The sequence below is a fragment of the Colias eurytheme genome, chromosome 23 (assembly GCF_061535395.1).
Source record: "Colias eurytheme isolate Ceu_HAF_F1 chromosome 23, ilColEury1 Martin Lab GWU primary, whole genome shotgun sequence".
NCBI lineage: Eukaryota > Metazoa > Arthropoda > Insecta > Lepidoptera > Pieridae > Colias > Colias eurytheme.
Genome location: NC_143002.1, coordinates 822,599 through 839,710, shown reverse-complemented (window position 1 = coordinate 839,710; position 17,112 = coordinate 822,599). Strand labels below are relative to the sequence as shown.

At 34.0% G+C, this 17,112-nt stretch overlaps 1 protein-coding gene across 1 annotated transcript; it reads right to left on the bottom strand.

Moving 5' to 3' along the window:
* Positions 1-362: 362 nt before the first annotated feature.
* Positions 363-11,842, bottom strand: Trc8 (TRC8 ring finger protein). Its single transcript, XM_090115370.1, has 2 exons — positions 11,407-11,842; positions 363-2,701 (listed from the first exon to the last, which is right to left on the bottom strand). Exons 1-2 carry the CDS (start codon positions 11,654-11,656, stop codon positions 933-935), a joined length of 2,019 nt encoding a protein of 672 aa, XP_089971496.1. The 5' UTR covers positions 11,657-11,842; the 3' UTR covers positions 363-932.
* Positions 11,843-17,112: the final 5,270 nt, after the last annotated feature.

The window sequence follows — 17,112 nt, the reverse complement described above, 5'->3', positions numbered from 1 at the left end:
TACAAAATTTCATGCAAATTGGTTCAGTAGCTTAGGCGTGATTGAGTAACAGACAGACATACAGAGTTACTTTCGCATTTATTTTTTACACAATATTGATGGTAAATTTTGGATTATTTGTAGGTACATATGTATTTATTATATCTAGATATACCAGACTAATAGCTTTTTCGGAATGATTAATTAAAAGTGATCAATGTTTTCTTTATAACAATATTATTGCAAAAGTGATAAAAATATTACTTAATTATCACGCAGCACATTCTTATCACAATTTACTCATTACATTTAATATGCTTCGTCATTTATATGACGTAATATCTGAAGTAACAAAAAAAGGAAACAAAAATAAAACGACCCGCTACTACTAATATAGTTTATTTACATTTTAGTGAGAAAATTACTATTTTTTTCATTTTGCTAACAATTAGACTCTGTATATTAAAAGCTATTTCTAAACTATTTACAAATAGCTTCGCGTATTATAACATCTGGGTATATGCAGAGGCGCCGGCTTTAAGAAACCTCGTGGGTACAAAATATGAGGAGAGCAAAATATAATAACATTTAATAAACTTTTGAAGTGCTTCGTCCTCTTTGAGTTTAAAACTTGATATCTATAGTCATGGATAGATTGCACCCACGAAGTCGGCGCCTCTGTATATCGATAGTTGCACTAGCAATTTAGACATCATAAACATTTATAGGAAATGGTAACAGCGCGAAAAGCGTCCAGACTTAGCACTAAGAGTCACACCGACATACGCCGAACATCATCACGAGACAAAATTTATTCCTTATTACATCACAGCATCCACCTGATTAACGTATACAATAAAAACAATAACTTACTATACAAAATAAAAATACCACTGAAAAACACGGATCTAAACTCGATTTAATTCTAGGTCGTTTGAGTCTTCACCAGTCAGTCATCTCACACCTTCAGCGAGCAGGTCGGGGTCCTCGTCCTCGAGGAGGATGTTCTGGTTATTGCTGTTCTCCTCGTTGCTGGCCTCCGAAGTGTTGTCCTTGTTGGGGTCGTTGTCTATCTTGTAGAGGATGTCGTGACAGAGCGGACACCGGTCCTGCACGTAGAGCCACTTGCGGAGGCACACGCCGTGGAAGAAGTGGTTGCAGCGCGTGATCTTCGCCGAGTGCATCTCTTGGTAGCAAATAGCGCACACGTCATCTAACTGGTCGAGCTGGTCGACTGATGCCTCTCTCAGCGAGTTAATCTTGTTGACGGCCGTCCGTCGCTTCATGAATACGGACCAGCCGGCCCGCGCTTCGCACCAAATGTTGAAGTACGCGTGTATACACATCATGACTGCTCGTATCGCGCCGCCCGATTCGAACAGCAGAATCCAGGCGCCGTTGAAGAATAGGAATATCCCGAAGCAGAATTCTATCGTGTTGCCAAAAGCGCGTATGTAATATACATAATCGTCCAACTGCTCCCAGAATGTGCTTCTGTACGCGTCTATTAAGAATAGCGAGTATATCATGAGACTGACGATAACTTTCACAATGACTTCGATGCTGAAGGCGCTGACGGCCAGCAGCCACGTGGATATGGTGTGCTGCGACCACAGGTACACTAGTAATGAGATCGGGAAGATTATGAGGAAAGTGCAGACGCCCAAAGCTCTGACGTGTCGGTGGGTGCTGGGGTTGTGCGAAGCGCTCAGCGACATTAGCATTGGATTCACGATGTTGTGCAAAAAGTGCAAGAGCGCCGTGAATAGCAGGCAAAAGTTCCTGCACAGTCTGACAAATCGTTTCTCTGGATTCAGTGAGGTGAGTCCGGTTTGTAGAGCGAGGATATAAAACAGGATCGCAGATACCGTCCCAATGCTCTTGTCTTCTTCTTCGTCAGTCAACAATATCCATTGGAAGAAGCTCCCGATGTAGTGACAGAAGAATGAGATGACCGACGTCATCCCGAGGACGGCGGTGATGGTCTCGCATCCGGTTACTAGCAAAGATTTAGCCATCGAGGCGAGGGACTGGACAGCTAGTAAAGTGGAAACCTTTAAACCATCTTCGGTGTCTTCGTCGTAGTTGTCCATGAGGAGTAGCATCGCGTGTTCTGCGACTCGCATCACCCAAAACACTCGGAGCACGCACGGGATATTGAGCCGTATCCATTCAGTTTCGACTAGCGCCGATAGGCCAAAATTGCTTACGAAGAGTCTTCCATGCTGGTAGCCCGCGTAGATAACTTGTATGACGTCGTATGCGGACGACCATAGCACGTATTTGACTAGAAACAAGGGCAGGAGTGCAGAGAATACGGGCGAGTGGTGCAATAGGTTCGGCGGCACGGGCAGCATGGCCAGGAACGACGGAGCCATGAAGGAGATCGGTAGAAACTTCTGGATCGTCTGGTGTCTGGGTCCCAGGTGGACGTTTCGGAAGACGAACGAGAGCGTGAACTGTATCGCGAAGTTTTGTATCACGAGTATTCCGGGGCCATCGAGATCAAGTAGGCTCTTCAGGTTTAAGTTGAGGATATCTTCGAGTATGCTCGCTGAGGGCTGTGTGGTGGTGGCGGCCAATGTGACCGCCTGGATCTGCTTGATGGCCGACACGTTGGTCCAATAGGAGACGAACACGATGCCCAGAGACATCAGGTAGAGGTAGACTATGATGAGGTGCTTCGTGTATAGCACGAACACACAGAGCGCTGACATGCATCCTGGAAAGAGAAAAAGCAGAGTTATAACTTTGCAGTATGATTTTTTGGTAAAATAACTCGATCTAGTTACGTAGTAATAGGGACATCAATTAGTGATTATAATAATTTCATCGTAAAAACACATTACAAATAGGAAAATACTGTTTTTTTGTACAAAAATAAATTTAATTGAATCGAACAACTTTGTAATCGTATACATAAGAAAAATATATTATATATGTATAATTGTATAGCCTTGTAGTGAACACAATACACATATTATGCTCGGAGGTTAAGCAAATGAATTTTAATTAATATTATAATTAATAACAAACGTTTAAAACGGTTTGAATAACTTTCATTGTCATGAACTCGTATTGTGTTAAACTGTAATTATGTAATGTTTACCACGTAATTGCCTCGTATTTATATCGAAAGAGATAGATTTGAGATTTTTTTTATATTTTCAATAATAAAAACGCCAACTTCAGGTAGATTTTAGTAGACTGTACGAAATATAATTTAAGTAGGTAATCTATTTCACTCATAAAATCAGTAATTGTATAAAGGTAAACAAATCTGAGTAATATAGTTTTATGCCACAACCGAGGATTACGAACCTCTAAAATTTAGTCTCCTTGTTGTTCAAACATTATTACAAAGATAAGCACGTTTTTTTTAAAGTTATTTTGTATCTACATATTTTATGAACGAAAATCTAGTTTCTTTACGATATATCGTTTGATAAACGTCTTAACTGACCTCTTGTTATTGTGAGCAAAAAAATAATCAACTAACTTTTACGACGATATTCCACAATCCTCATATTTTAGCCTAAACATAAATAAAAAGATAAAAATTAGTTAAATTATTATTGTTTATCTAGTTATCTAGTTGTCAAGTTGAATCAACCGGGAAGAATTGATAAGGGAAATAATATGCCTGAAGTAAACAGCGTATAAAGATTAATAAAAATAGTTCTGAAGTTAATGACACAACGGCCTGTAATCTTAAAATGCATGCTGATGTTCTGCATCCTCATTGTTTAATAAATTTATAATGAGAAAACTGCATTTAAAATAGAACATCATCGTAAACTTATTGAATTGGATATGTGTCGGTGCATTTAGATCAAACGAGCGAATGCTAATTCTAACCCCACTAAGTCAAATTCTTTTAGTATAAACAGGCGTAGATCATTCTTTCGTTGTTCTTAGTGCGTTCGAAAAGATTCTACGCAATGTTCTAATACTGTATAACACTGAATACGAGTTTTCGTTTACACTAAAACATCACGAAAGAATGCTCTTGCTCTAGCTCGTCATTAGATGTAAATGCACCGTAAGATGAACACGAATCCCTGGGAACATTGCAATTATTATGTAGAATTAAGTATCATCATGTTTCGTAGACCCACGTCTTAATAAAAAGATATCTTTTACCACGATACTAAGTTTATTATAACAGATTGTATCCAGTAAATCGCATTTGTAATTCAATTCGTACGGAGCGATAATTCGCGCTTCCTGCTTGAACCTTACCTCAATTAGGAAGAAAAAACTGTTGTTTTATATCCCTAGTTTATACGTGTTCTAACTCGCAACCTTTGTTCGTAATGTTTGAAGGGAATGTTTTAAAATAACTTTGTATTTAATAAATCGATATAAAAGACAATTTACTTATAAATGCAAAAGTTAATAATAAACATACATTGTTTGTTACCAGTTCACGCAAAAACAACTGCCCTCCTAGACAAGTGGCTTTCTATTAGCGTAAAGTTCAATAGAATAGATTATGAATGTATGAGATTGACGTTTGATTACGACGACGACTACGATTGATTACGTCAATCTCATACATTCATAATCTATTCTATTGAACTTTACGCTAATAGAAAGCCACTTGTCTAGGGGGGCTGATCGGATCTGTAAGAGATAGTTCTACCTGGGTAGATACCACGCGAGTGACGCTGCGGGTTTAAACTAGTATAAATATAAAGCCTTTTTCATAATTACTTGGTTGGTAACTCATAATTTACTGAACTCAATGCACCTTTTACCTTTTACCTTTTACTTTTTATATCATCAGCACTTTTTCCTCGTGTAGGATAGAATTCATGGTTTAGATTACAATTAAAATTATAATCTACCAAACAGGTCAAGAGCGGGTTGGCAGATGTCGTCGAACTTTTTGATTCTTAGCTATAGTTTCCTTCATAGATTTGATCAGTATTGCATAATGTGCATATTTACAACATTTGCGATACCAAATTGTCAAATAATATTATAGATATCAATGGCAGAAATTTTTTCATACAATAATAGTTATTTTGCTTTAGTTAATACAGCTAAACAGCAATTTAAGGTCAAATGAAGTGGACAATAAGAATTTAACGCTATTTGCATAATTTATTTAAATATTTTACTTAGGAGTAGCCATTAATTTATTATAGAGTACTTCCTGTGCGTCTAAAATAAATATTTTTAAAGGCACACGTTATAATATTTCAAATATTTAATATAGCAATATTAATTATTAATATTTACAAGGCCAATAGCAACTTATGAATAAGGACAAATTTGAGTACTGTACCAAATACCTACATAAATTTCATTTTTGATTTATTTCATTGCTTTCTTATAATATAAAATTGATTCTACTATTGGAACACAAAAAAAAAACTGCATAATAAGTACCTACAATATTTCTTTCTTGTATAAATTTGTCTGTTTGATCTGGCTAATTTTCCGAATCATCTTCGCTTTGAATGAAACTTACAGTGGTAGATAAAGTTAAATCTATATAAGAAGTATACCTATTTGTTAGGATGCAATGAATAAAGACTCCAATGTTAATAAAATAATCAAATTATAATGCAGACAATAACACGAGAATCATTTAGCATGCAATTATATCCATTGAAAGGACCACACATGTCTGTGGACCACACCCTGATCACAAAAAGGTCAACAACCTTCGTAAAATCATCAATGTTTACATTAATCACAAAAAAATATCCTTACAAATCCCAAGTTAAACTGTATGTATACAATCAACAAGTTTGCAAACGAGCAACAAATTAACATCTCCACCAAAAAAGGTAACGGTACATTCAAAAATCCGGTATCCGACGCGACCATCGAGATATCAAAAGCCAACAATGTAATAAATTCTGACCTATCAACGTATGTAGGTCATGATCGAAACCCGTACCATTTCGCGTGCAAATATATAAAACTAGTTTTCAGAAAAGCCCTCCGTCGAAAGTTCAATGACTTTTGAGTTTTGACGTAATCCACAAGAAAAAAAAAACTATTAGCCGACGTACGGTTAAAATTCCCGTTTGAAGGAAATCATACTTTGTTAATATTGTTATTTTTTTAATTATGATTACAAAAACGCTACTTTATACAACTAGCTTTATTATGGCTTCACTCGCCAACTAAAAAGTAGTCTATGTGGTATCCAGACTATAATCTATCTCCGTACCCAATTTTATACAGATCCGATCAGCTGTTTTTGCGTGAAAGCGTAATAAACATACATCCATCCATGCTTAGAAACTTTCGCTTTTATAACATTAGGAGGATATATACCTTTTGCGAAACAAGCAGTCAATTTGGTCCTCACTGTTGGAATATTATGATTAAGATTATTAAAACGCCTTATCTAAAACTTTCTAACTTGTTCTAGGACCACGACTAATGTTTTCCGAGGCTAATATTCAGGCATCAAGACAAGTACTAGTAATATTTTTTTTACTATCACGGGCCAGGGTCAAAACTACTTTGGTATTTAGTGCCATCGCGTAGATTTACACCACAGTACAAAAAATATGTGTCTACTCGCCGCGGTCCTCCTCCACTCAAGCGACAGCCCAAGCCGAGGTTCGATATCCCCGTCAAGGGGGGCATCCCCCTTTCACAGTTGATGGAATTTCACTTATTTCGATGACATTTTAATTATTTTGAAATAAAAAATTGCGTATGGCACCTATTTAACAAGGAAAAAAACGTCTTGCATTAAAAAAATTATGTCTGATGGATCTATCTAAATGACTTTAAATTAAGGATATTTTCCTGTGCAGATAAGATGCGCACTAATAAACGCAACCACTGCGGCCAGCTAGACAGCCCGGACTCTAACCGAAATAGGAAGAGAAACAGTATTTCAAAGAACCAAGTATTCTAAAATTCTATCTTGTCAACGTTGCTACCTCCTATACGATTAGTAGGAAGGATAGGACAATGCATTTTTTACCAAATTCGGAAGGTCTACATATTTGTTGATGAATTATTATACAGATATTTTTATTGGTCTTTGTTATAGGAACTTCGAGGGTCGAAGGAGTATTCTAATCATTATAAAGTGTCTTCTATATAGGGTCAACCGGGGCAAATGCAACTATGGGGCTATGGCAACTAGTTATCATAACTAATTTATTAGAGTTGTTGTAATAAATCGCCACCTATGATTCAATAGCTCAACGACTAATAAATCTTACAAGTAATAGATGGTGCCCCTACGATGAAAACTATTTGATTGATAGGCCATTGTGTCAAACCGCTGTTTTGAAGTTGGTGTGCGTAAAAACAGGTGTCGAGTTTTGCAGACAAAAAAATTGTTTAGGAGTGATTTTTTGCAGGTGTTTTTGATTGGACACGATTATCACAAGCCGTTAAGCTTATTTCATTTATATTTTTAGTGCGTTAGTTGACTCTATTTTGTGTTATTGATGCAGTTACAATTGCCTCATGAAAATTTCACTGTGGGGTTATTGCAACTGTGAGGTTAGTTACAATAGCCCCTTATATTTTTGTATGAAACTAAAAACACTAGTGATGTGACAGTGTCGATATTTTTAATATGTATCCTTCTTGGTAGTCAAAATATACTTTCTTTATGATTAATTAAAGAAGAACCATCGATTATTTCTTCGATATTATACCCAGGGACGGGTTCATAAGTAAAATTCAAATTAGATAAAGCGTGGTTAAAGAATATAAGTAACTAAAAACGATAGGTAGGATAGTTCTGTGATTGTTCAAGTAATTTTTAGTAAACGGTTGATTAACTAATAAACGTATTTTGTTTGGTTTACGTTTTTAACAATATTTAACACAAAGAATATTATTTGTTCTGACCAAAAACTAAAATTGACTTAGTAGGTAGTACACTGTTATTTTTTTTTGTTGCGATTTAAAGTGGTAAATCAAAGTAGGTACATGAGTTTTTCCTCTAAATAATGCGGCGCCATCTACGATCGCAACGTTATTGTATAGATAACGTTATTGTATATATTTATAGAATAATAAAAATATATCGATGAATAAGTTTTTTGCATTCCCACACTAATTCTTTAACAAATAGTTGCATTTGCCCCACAATCAGAAAAATAAGATTTTTCCTGAAAACTCGTCCTTGCTACACGGTAATCCAGTTCAAAATCCTATGAATAACATGAAATCTCATAAATATATTCTATATTCGTTGTTTTATATGAAATAGAAGAAGAGCTATGGCAGTTAGTTGCATTTACCCCCGACTAGGGGTTAATGTAACTTTTTCTACCAATTTTAGGAAATATTCTCACTACCAGTTATTTATAAGACTACTGTATTGCTTGATTGGTTGAAAATAATCTTGAATAAATACAAAAATCACTAAATGGGTCAAATAAATGACCAAATATAAAAGGAGATAACTGCAACCGATCAAACTTGAAACTTGTTATTTTTTAGTTGCATTTGCCCCGGTTGACCCTACCTATATCTGGATCTACTAATAAGCTCATTTTGAAATTTATTTTCATTTATCTACACATTATCTACATTATTTCTCAGTGTCATAACTCATCTATACTAATATTTTAAAGCTGAAGAGTTTGTTTGTTTGAACGCGCTACCTCAGGAAGAGGAAGGCTATTTTAAGCTATACTATCATTATATATTTTTTCCTAGGTCTACCCAAGCGAAGCCAAAAAAAAATGGTAATAACTTTGAATATCACAAAACTGACCGGCTATTCGGCGCGTCACTGTAACAATTAATCAATATCTGTAATTAGCGAGTTCTCTCTTTCGCGCAGGCTCTTTGCGATGTTCAACTGGTGGTTTTTGTAGGGCATAATGAAGCTTATTATTTACGTATGTTACGAATAAGTTTATCTTTGAGAATATATTTCTCTTAGTAACACGTAGAGATATATTAAATGATAAATTGTTGAAGTAAAATACTATGACTATAATATATTTGTATGTACATAATATTATCACTACATAGTATAAAACAAAGTCGCTTTCTCTATCCCTATGTCTCTTACTCTCTTTGTATGCTTAAATCTTTAAAACTACGCAACGGATTTTGATGCGGTTTTTGAAGTGAAAACTTCTTTAGCGGCGTTGGGTATAAAATCTTAAACTCGCGTCAGGACACGTGGCCTGATCGAAAAAGCGTAAGACGGATTTTTTTTTAGCCCTTATATTCCATGCGTAAGACGGATACCATTCCAAAATATCAAACATGCTCAACGTTAATAATCAAGTTTTCACTTCTGCCGGCACTCCCGGAGTGCAACCCGTCTTTTTTTTTAATAGAGTGATTCAAGAGGAAGGTTTTATTATATAATTTATTAGGTTTTAGACAAAGCGGGCGAAGCCGCGGGCAGTAAGCTAGTTTGTTTATAAATAATAATTTGATTTATTTGTAAACATAGTTGAACAATGTTTGTAAGTCTTTGGCACAGTTATTCGCTGCACCGTGACCTGCTTTGTAGTTTTTATTTGAGCTGTTTCTATGCTTAAAAGAGACCATTTAACAAATTATTATTAGTAATATTAATAATTATAATTTTTTTATAGAAACTTTAATGAAACGCCATAGTCTCTAACTGCTTATCTAAGAAGAAACTGCTTTTCGACAGTGCCAAATGATTTATGATAATAAAAATAAATTGCAAAATTTGTTGGTAACTCAAAATGTAAACATGTACCACGGGCGAAGCCGGGGCCACTAGTTAAAAATATAATAGGTAATAAGCACCAACAAAGACCTCATGCAATAAAGTACTTGCACGATGTAAACAAATTCTTCGGCTTTATTCTATTAGCATACATGTATAAAACTATTGTGGTGGTATATGTTAAAAATATGTAACGATGATTTAAAAGTGCTTCTAGAAGAAGTCTAATCACTACATAGTATAAAACAAAGTCACTTTCTCTGTCCCTTTGGATGCTTAAATCTTTCAAACTACGCAACAGATTCTTATGTGATTTTTTTAATAGATAGAGTGATTCAAGTGGTTTAAGTATATAATTTATTAGGTTTTAGACAAAGCGGGCGAAGCTGTGGGTGGTAAGCTAGTTGAATAAATAAATGTTTGAGTTTATTTTACTGACTTCTTTATTGACTAGCGATACAAAAGAATTAGAGCATGCCCAATTGGAAGATATTTTGAACTTGAGTGGTTTAAAATCTGGTTTAAAGTCTATTATACATAATAAAGGAGATCATTAATCTCTATTGGTCAAGGGTAAGAATGTAAAGAATTTAGCATTCTTGTGAAGGTCAGAATTAGAATTAATTAATTAATTAATTCTTAAGTTATGTAAAAAAAAATTAAAATATATAATTTACTAGCTGCTCCGCGCGGTTTCACCCCCGTGGCTCCACTCCTGTTGGTCGTAGTGTGATGATATATAGGCTATAGCCTTCCTCGATAAATGGACTATCTAACACCGAAAGAATTTTTCAAATCGGACCAGTATTTCCCAAGATTGGCACATTCAAACAAACAAACTCTTCAGCTTTATAATATTAGTATAGATTTAAAAAATATTAATTAACAAAAAATGGCATTGGGTTTCCAATAAGCTAAATTCTGTTAAGAAGCGGATTTTTTTTAAATTGCCGCATTATACTTTTTTCCAGTGCATATTTGCAGTAGCACATTCAATAGAGTAAATATTTACAATCTTATATATAAAAATGAATCGCAAAATGTGTTGGTAAGCGCATAACTCGAGAACGGCTGAACCGATTTCGATAATTCTTTTTTTATTATATTCCTTGAAGTACAAGGATGGTTCTTATGTAGAAAAAACGTAAACATGTACCACGAGCGAAGCCGGGGCGGACCGCTAGTGTATTATAATATAATATACTTAATACAATTTAAAAAATCAACTTGTTATCTTGATACTGTTTTCGATTAAACCCTTTATCATATCAAAGAATAAATAAATTTTCAATCAAGGTCCACTGATATTATTATAAATAAATAAGTATAAATCAACTTTTCTATCTAACTACATTGATCTTAGAAATTCACCAGTTTATACTTAGACCAAATATAATCAAAATCAATTGAGCAATTTAAATTTGATTGAATAACTGATTTCCAAGGTTTATATTATTTACATACACTATGAAGACATGAATATTTATACCATTTTTTTATTTGCACTTACAGGCATAAATATGTAAGAAATTGTCTTGTTTGTATGAATCGTGTGAGAAATTTTGTAACCTTCATAATAACAGGTCATAAAATTCGCAAGAGACTAATGATAAATGAGTTAGAAATTATTTTTATCAAATATTATTTTTTTGACATCTGGAAAATAAATACAAGGCTGTGCGCTGTGCAAATAAGCGACAGTTACTAAGGGGACTGAAATTGCGAAACCGCATTGGGCAATGAGAAAATTAGTTGCGGTAACTTACCTAAACAGCAGACAAGGAATTTGAGGAAGGTGAAGAAAAACGCGTTGTAAAAATTCGCGTCGTAATAATTCGCCTCTGCGTCTGTTATATCGACGTGGTCGTCAGTGACATTGGAGAGCACAGACACCTCTTCGCCGCTCGACACGGGCAGCCCGAGACTGATCTTCAGGAATTCATCCACCACAAACAGCGGCGGTACTCTCAGCAGCACCTCCACAAGTGCGAGCGCCTTCGACCTCAGCGACATCATTCATTTATGCAACCTTTTTTTTACCCCCAATTTTGCAATCACAGCCGAAATGAGCGGCAGACGTGACACGATTTTAATTTATATATTATTTTTATCTATTTTGAGATCACGTATTTTTTATGAAAATATGACTGAAATTTTTGCGACAATATAATCTGACGTTTAAAAATTTTGTGTTGCCAAACTCGAAAAGTGATTTTGTGATGTTTGAGTGTTGTCATAATAGTAAAGATCGGATACTCGTAGTAAAATAAAAATATAAACGTTGAAAAATAAAAGGTAGCACATATTATTATTACAGTTCATAATAAAGAATTTTATTAAATAAACGAAAACAAAATACATATAATGAAATTGTGTTTATGTAATTCGGTAAAACTTTCATTGTACAAATGCTGTACTTATCTATACATATAATAAATCTGTAGAAGGGTCAATTCTGTACATTGAAAATATTGAAAAAAGAAATAGTTACTGGATCGATACCAAACCCAAATATGTGATAAAAAAATTTTTTGTCTGTCTGTCTGTATGTGAAGGCATCACGTGAAAACTAACGGTTCGATTTCGATGAAACTTGATATAATTATACCTTATTATCCTAGGCATAAAATAGGATACTTTTTATCCCGGAAAAATACGTAGAAAAAAAATAAATCTTAATTTTTCCGCGCGGATGGAGTCGCGGGTGGAAGCTATAAACCACGAATACGTCGCGGTCGCTCTGAATTCCTTTAATTCTGTAACGTTACAGCACGTATTACAAATATTTTGTCATTGTTAACTTTTATGAATATTATGTTAACATTATGCAAATCAAGATGCAAATATTCAATCCTATAATGATAAAGACACAAATATTAATACGTCATTAATACTTATCTATGATTTAAATTTAGAAAAGACCAATCAATAAAATAAACAAGTAGGTTTAGAGAGACATATTTTATTTCAAAGAATTTACAATTCACTTATTCAAGTACAATTCGTATTACGTTTTATGTTGTAAAATACGAAAGTCAGACACTGAGCACAGAATATAATATAGCGTAATATAGGCGAGCGAGAAATGTGGCGAGAAAGATGTAAAATGTGTTCTAATGTGGTTTTAAAACGTCGCTTTTTTGACGTATTAGGCCACGTGTAGTCCACTAGTCACTTGTCCCGGCTCTGCCCGGGTTGACCCAAGTTAAAAATTAAATAAAATAAAGCGTATGTTTTCCTAATATAGCTTTATATAAGTGAAAAAATCATTAAAGTCGGTCCAGCAGTTTTGGATCCTTTTCAATACATATAAAAACAGAAAGATCTACCCACAATACTATAATATCTTTTTCATCAAAACCAAGTAAGTCGAAAGAGCGGTGAAAGTTTCGTTCCTTTTTTCAATCTTTTAAGAGATGATTAAAAACAAAAGTTTTAAAAAGTTTCAACTTGGTTTTCAATAATTTTCAATCCAAAATTATTGTGGTTAAGCCTTTTTAATACCTCTGGAAATATAACAAACGAAAAGACAGACATACACATTCATAACATTAGTATCGATAACATACCTTGTTATACAATCGTTCAAATTATTATACCTACGTAATAACAAAAATATTTTTCCCAGTAATAGGGAAAGCTTTGTGCATCACTAAGTTCGCGGCAAAAAGCGCGGCCATATTGAAATTGATTTTGAACTTGACAGGTTTCTACGGCTTCTGGCGGTAAATTAAAAGCATTGATATTGTGATCGTTTGTAAAGTTCCCTTTGTAAGCTCGGTTGCATTTACCTACGTTATTTTTATTTCAAAAATGCAATTTAGGTTAAAAACATTTTGTTTTTTCAAATATAACATTTAATTATTAATGTGTTTACCTATGTAATTATAATTATTTGTCTCTGCGCTCCTAATTATTTGTCTCTCCCTTTCAATATCTCAATCAAAGATCTCAAATGTATTTAGAATTAATATCTAGGTATAGAACATGATGGAAAAAAATATATCGAACATTTAATGCATTTCCTTCATGAATAAATTAACATAACATTAATTCCCCCATACATTTTTTGCAAATTTTATTCCTAATACCACAATCTTCCTACTTAAAAGATTATGCAACGGTGAAATGGTAGTCATTTAGAGATAACACTGGCTGTATGCGCGTATGACACACTTATGGTTATTAAAAAAAAAAGAAAAAGAAATTGACATGGCGGGAAAGGGGAATTTGTAATGGCGCGTGGCGCGCACGCGTCGTTCCCGGCAACGATTAAATGTAAATCAATCGTGAAGAATCACAGAGATAAGTGATGAATTCGCAATAAAGTATTGAATTACACACATTATCTTTTATTTACATTTCCGATTGAGGTGTATCATTTTACAGCGGTCAAATGTTATTGTTTTCTATGGGAATGAAAGTTCAGTGAAATTCTTTGTCTAATGATAACAATGGTTCGTACATGCACGCTTTTAAATATACGACATAAAGTTTTTAATTTTATTCGATATAATTTTAACCGTTAGATACGTACTTTATTTTTAACAGACATTATCAAGAGACAAAATTCACATAGTTTCCTATCGTCATCGGCTAAGCTTATCACCAGTCACAACTCATCTTGGTTCTGTAATAGGCTCCTTTCCTACATATGACTCCATTCTAAAGCATGTAATAATAGCTCAATGTTCTAAAGATAATTAATTAATGATACATCATGAAAACATCATAAATTTTAATTTTATCGAGAAAATAAATTCCTTATCCTTTTCTTTGTTAAATATCTAACATTCAGAAACAATAAGTTTATCGAAAACTCACGTAATTGTCTCAACTTCAATACCATCCCCTCATTACACGCATGTTTCCATTATTTTTAACAGTATAAACTCTACACATCAAACGGTATCCTAATACAAACAGGATCAATGAATAAAAAGCGTACCTGCTTAGCCAAACCATTGCTCACTTGCTTGAGGGCAAACACAGGTGTGAGCTATTGTTAAGCACCCGTGTTTGTTTGCAGTTTAGCTAAACGGTTTTTTTTTTGGTAGATTATTTACGAAGGTTAAATATTGCGGGAGTTTTAATTACATCAGGAGCATGATTTCAAAAGGTTATTGAAATAGATGATGAAGATTATTGTGTATGAGGTTATGAAAATATGTGTATTGATTAAAGTATTCAGAGGCAATTCAAGTTTTATTTCCGTGAGTAAAAGTCTTACCCGTTATTCACTTATCCGTTATTCTGTAAACATAAGATGCAAGAAATATTCGCATTTAAAAATACTAGTTTACAGCCCACTGCCACCACGGCTTCGCCCGATTTGTCTATAACCATGGTACAGCCTATTAAATTATATACTAAAACCTTCCTTCCTTTTGAATATATCTATTTATTTAAAAAAACCGCATCAAAATCCGTTTTTTAATTTTAAGGGATGTAGGGACACGGAAAGCGACTTTATTTTATACTATGTAGTGATACAGTAAATGTAGATATTGGACTCAGCATTATTGGACGAAAATTTACTTACTCTATATTTTTACAGATGCAGAATGCCGTCTGGTCAATATCATCGCATCGTGGAGGGAAAGAAAAAAAGTGTTATTAATTATTATGAAGCTAAATATTACTTTCTGTATTAAAAAAAGATAATCAAATATACTGCTGAAACTAAAAGGAATATAACTACCAAATTTGTAGAGGAATTTTTGTAGAGCAGTTATGTAATAAGAGCTGAATGTCTTCGAAATCATCATCATCATCAATCATCATCAATATCATCAATCATCATCATCATCATCATCATCATCATCATCAATCAATATCAATACATATAATAAAATCGTAGAAAAGTGATGTCTGTACAATGAAAATATTAAAAAAAAACTTAGCAGGTGTTATTATTAAATCGACCCTGAACCCAAAACTGTAGTTAAAAATTTTTTTATCTGTTTGTCTGTTTGTCTGTATGTTCGTGCACGCTAATCTCAGAAACGGCTTATCCGATTTAGATGCGGTTTTCACTAATATATTGTGGTAAGCTTCACTTAACATTTAGTGTTTATTTCATGTCAATCGGTTCATAAATAAAAAAGTTATGACCATTTAAGTAATCACGGCGAACATTTGCTAAGGCATTCTATACATGAATAACTTACATGAATTACTTTATTACGTAAATTATACGCTAAAGTTATTCCTTGACATGTCCAGATGATCATATCGAAAGTACCGTGGGGTGGGGGGGGGGGTTTAGCTGAGGGGGTAGTAGGGGGATCAAAGGACCTTTATTTCGATTTTTGCTCATAAGTCTAAAACCTGCACAAATAGCATTATGGTTACTTCTAGGTAAATTTTCTACATAAAATGTCTTTTAAATTATGTCGTAGGTATTATATTTTTAACCCCCAACGCAAAAAGAGGGGTGTTACGTCCGCTATGTGTGTTTGCGTGTCCGTCTGTGCAACCGTAGCTCGCTAACGGGTAAAACGAATTAGATGCGTTTTTTTTTGTTACATTAGTTGTTCTTAGGTATAGTGTATCAAAATCGGTTCATCCATTTATTATACATATAAAGGGGTAAAAGTGGGAATGGAAAAAATGAATGTTGTCAGTTATACCCAAGTGATATATAGGTATCAAATGAAAATAGACGACCTGTCAGAAACAATTAGTCAAATTTTATGAAAATCGGTTCATCCATTTATTTTATATAGGGGGAAAAATAGGAATAAAAAAATGAATTTTATCAAATTGGGTATATTTGACAGTGGCATATCAAATGAAAGGGCATGACATGACGTGAGAAGTATAATGAGGCATCTAGGTATTTAATCAAAATCGGCTCATCCATTTATTGGATTATAGCGGTAAAAGTGGGAATGAATAATCGAATGTGGTCAAATAATATACTCAAGCGGCATATCAATTGACGTCTGAATTACAATTAGTCATGTTTTATCAAAATCGGTTCATCTGTTTATTACATATAGGGCACCTTAGGGGTGATATAGTGGGGATAAATAATCCAAATGGAGCACCAAACGAAAGGATATGACGTGTACATATAGGTAGTTACAATTAGACATGGTTTACATCAAAATCGGTTCTGCCATTTACTAGGGGTGAAAGGGAAAAGTTGAAAGTCTGTGAAAGTAGAAGGATATGGGAGCGGGAGGATAGCCATACCCTGGAAATTTTGAACTCTTTTGTACCTAAGTTTTTTTAGCTCAGTTTAGTAATAAATTTTACTAACAGTTATTTTGTGTTATTATTTATTTTATTTCTTAACTGTAAAATAATCTGTAAGTACTTATAATTTAGTTGTTTATGGTAGTACCTACGTGTTTCAAGACGTGTTTACTCAATAATTGTGTGTTAATTAGTAACTACTATGCAGTCACTATTCCACGCGGACGAAGTCGCGGGCACAGCTAGTTTTTTAATAAATGTTTAAAAAA

Excerpts from the sequence above, each read along its gene's own strand:
- Trc8 (XM_090115370.1), bottom strand. The coding sequence starts at position 11,656 with ATGATGTCGCTGAGGTCGAAGGCGCTCGCACTTGTGGAGGTGCTGCTG. Across the intron at positions 2,702-11,406 it reads ATTCCTTGTCTGCTGTTTAG|GATGCATGTCAGCGCTCTGT; the intron begins GTAAGTTACCGC and ends TTCTCTTTCCAG.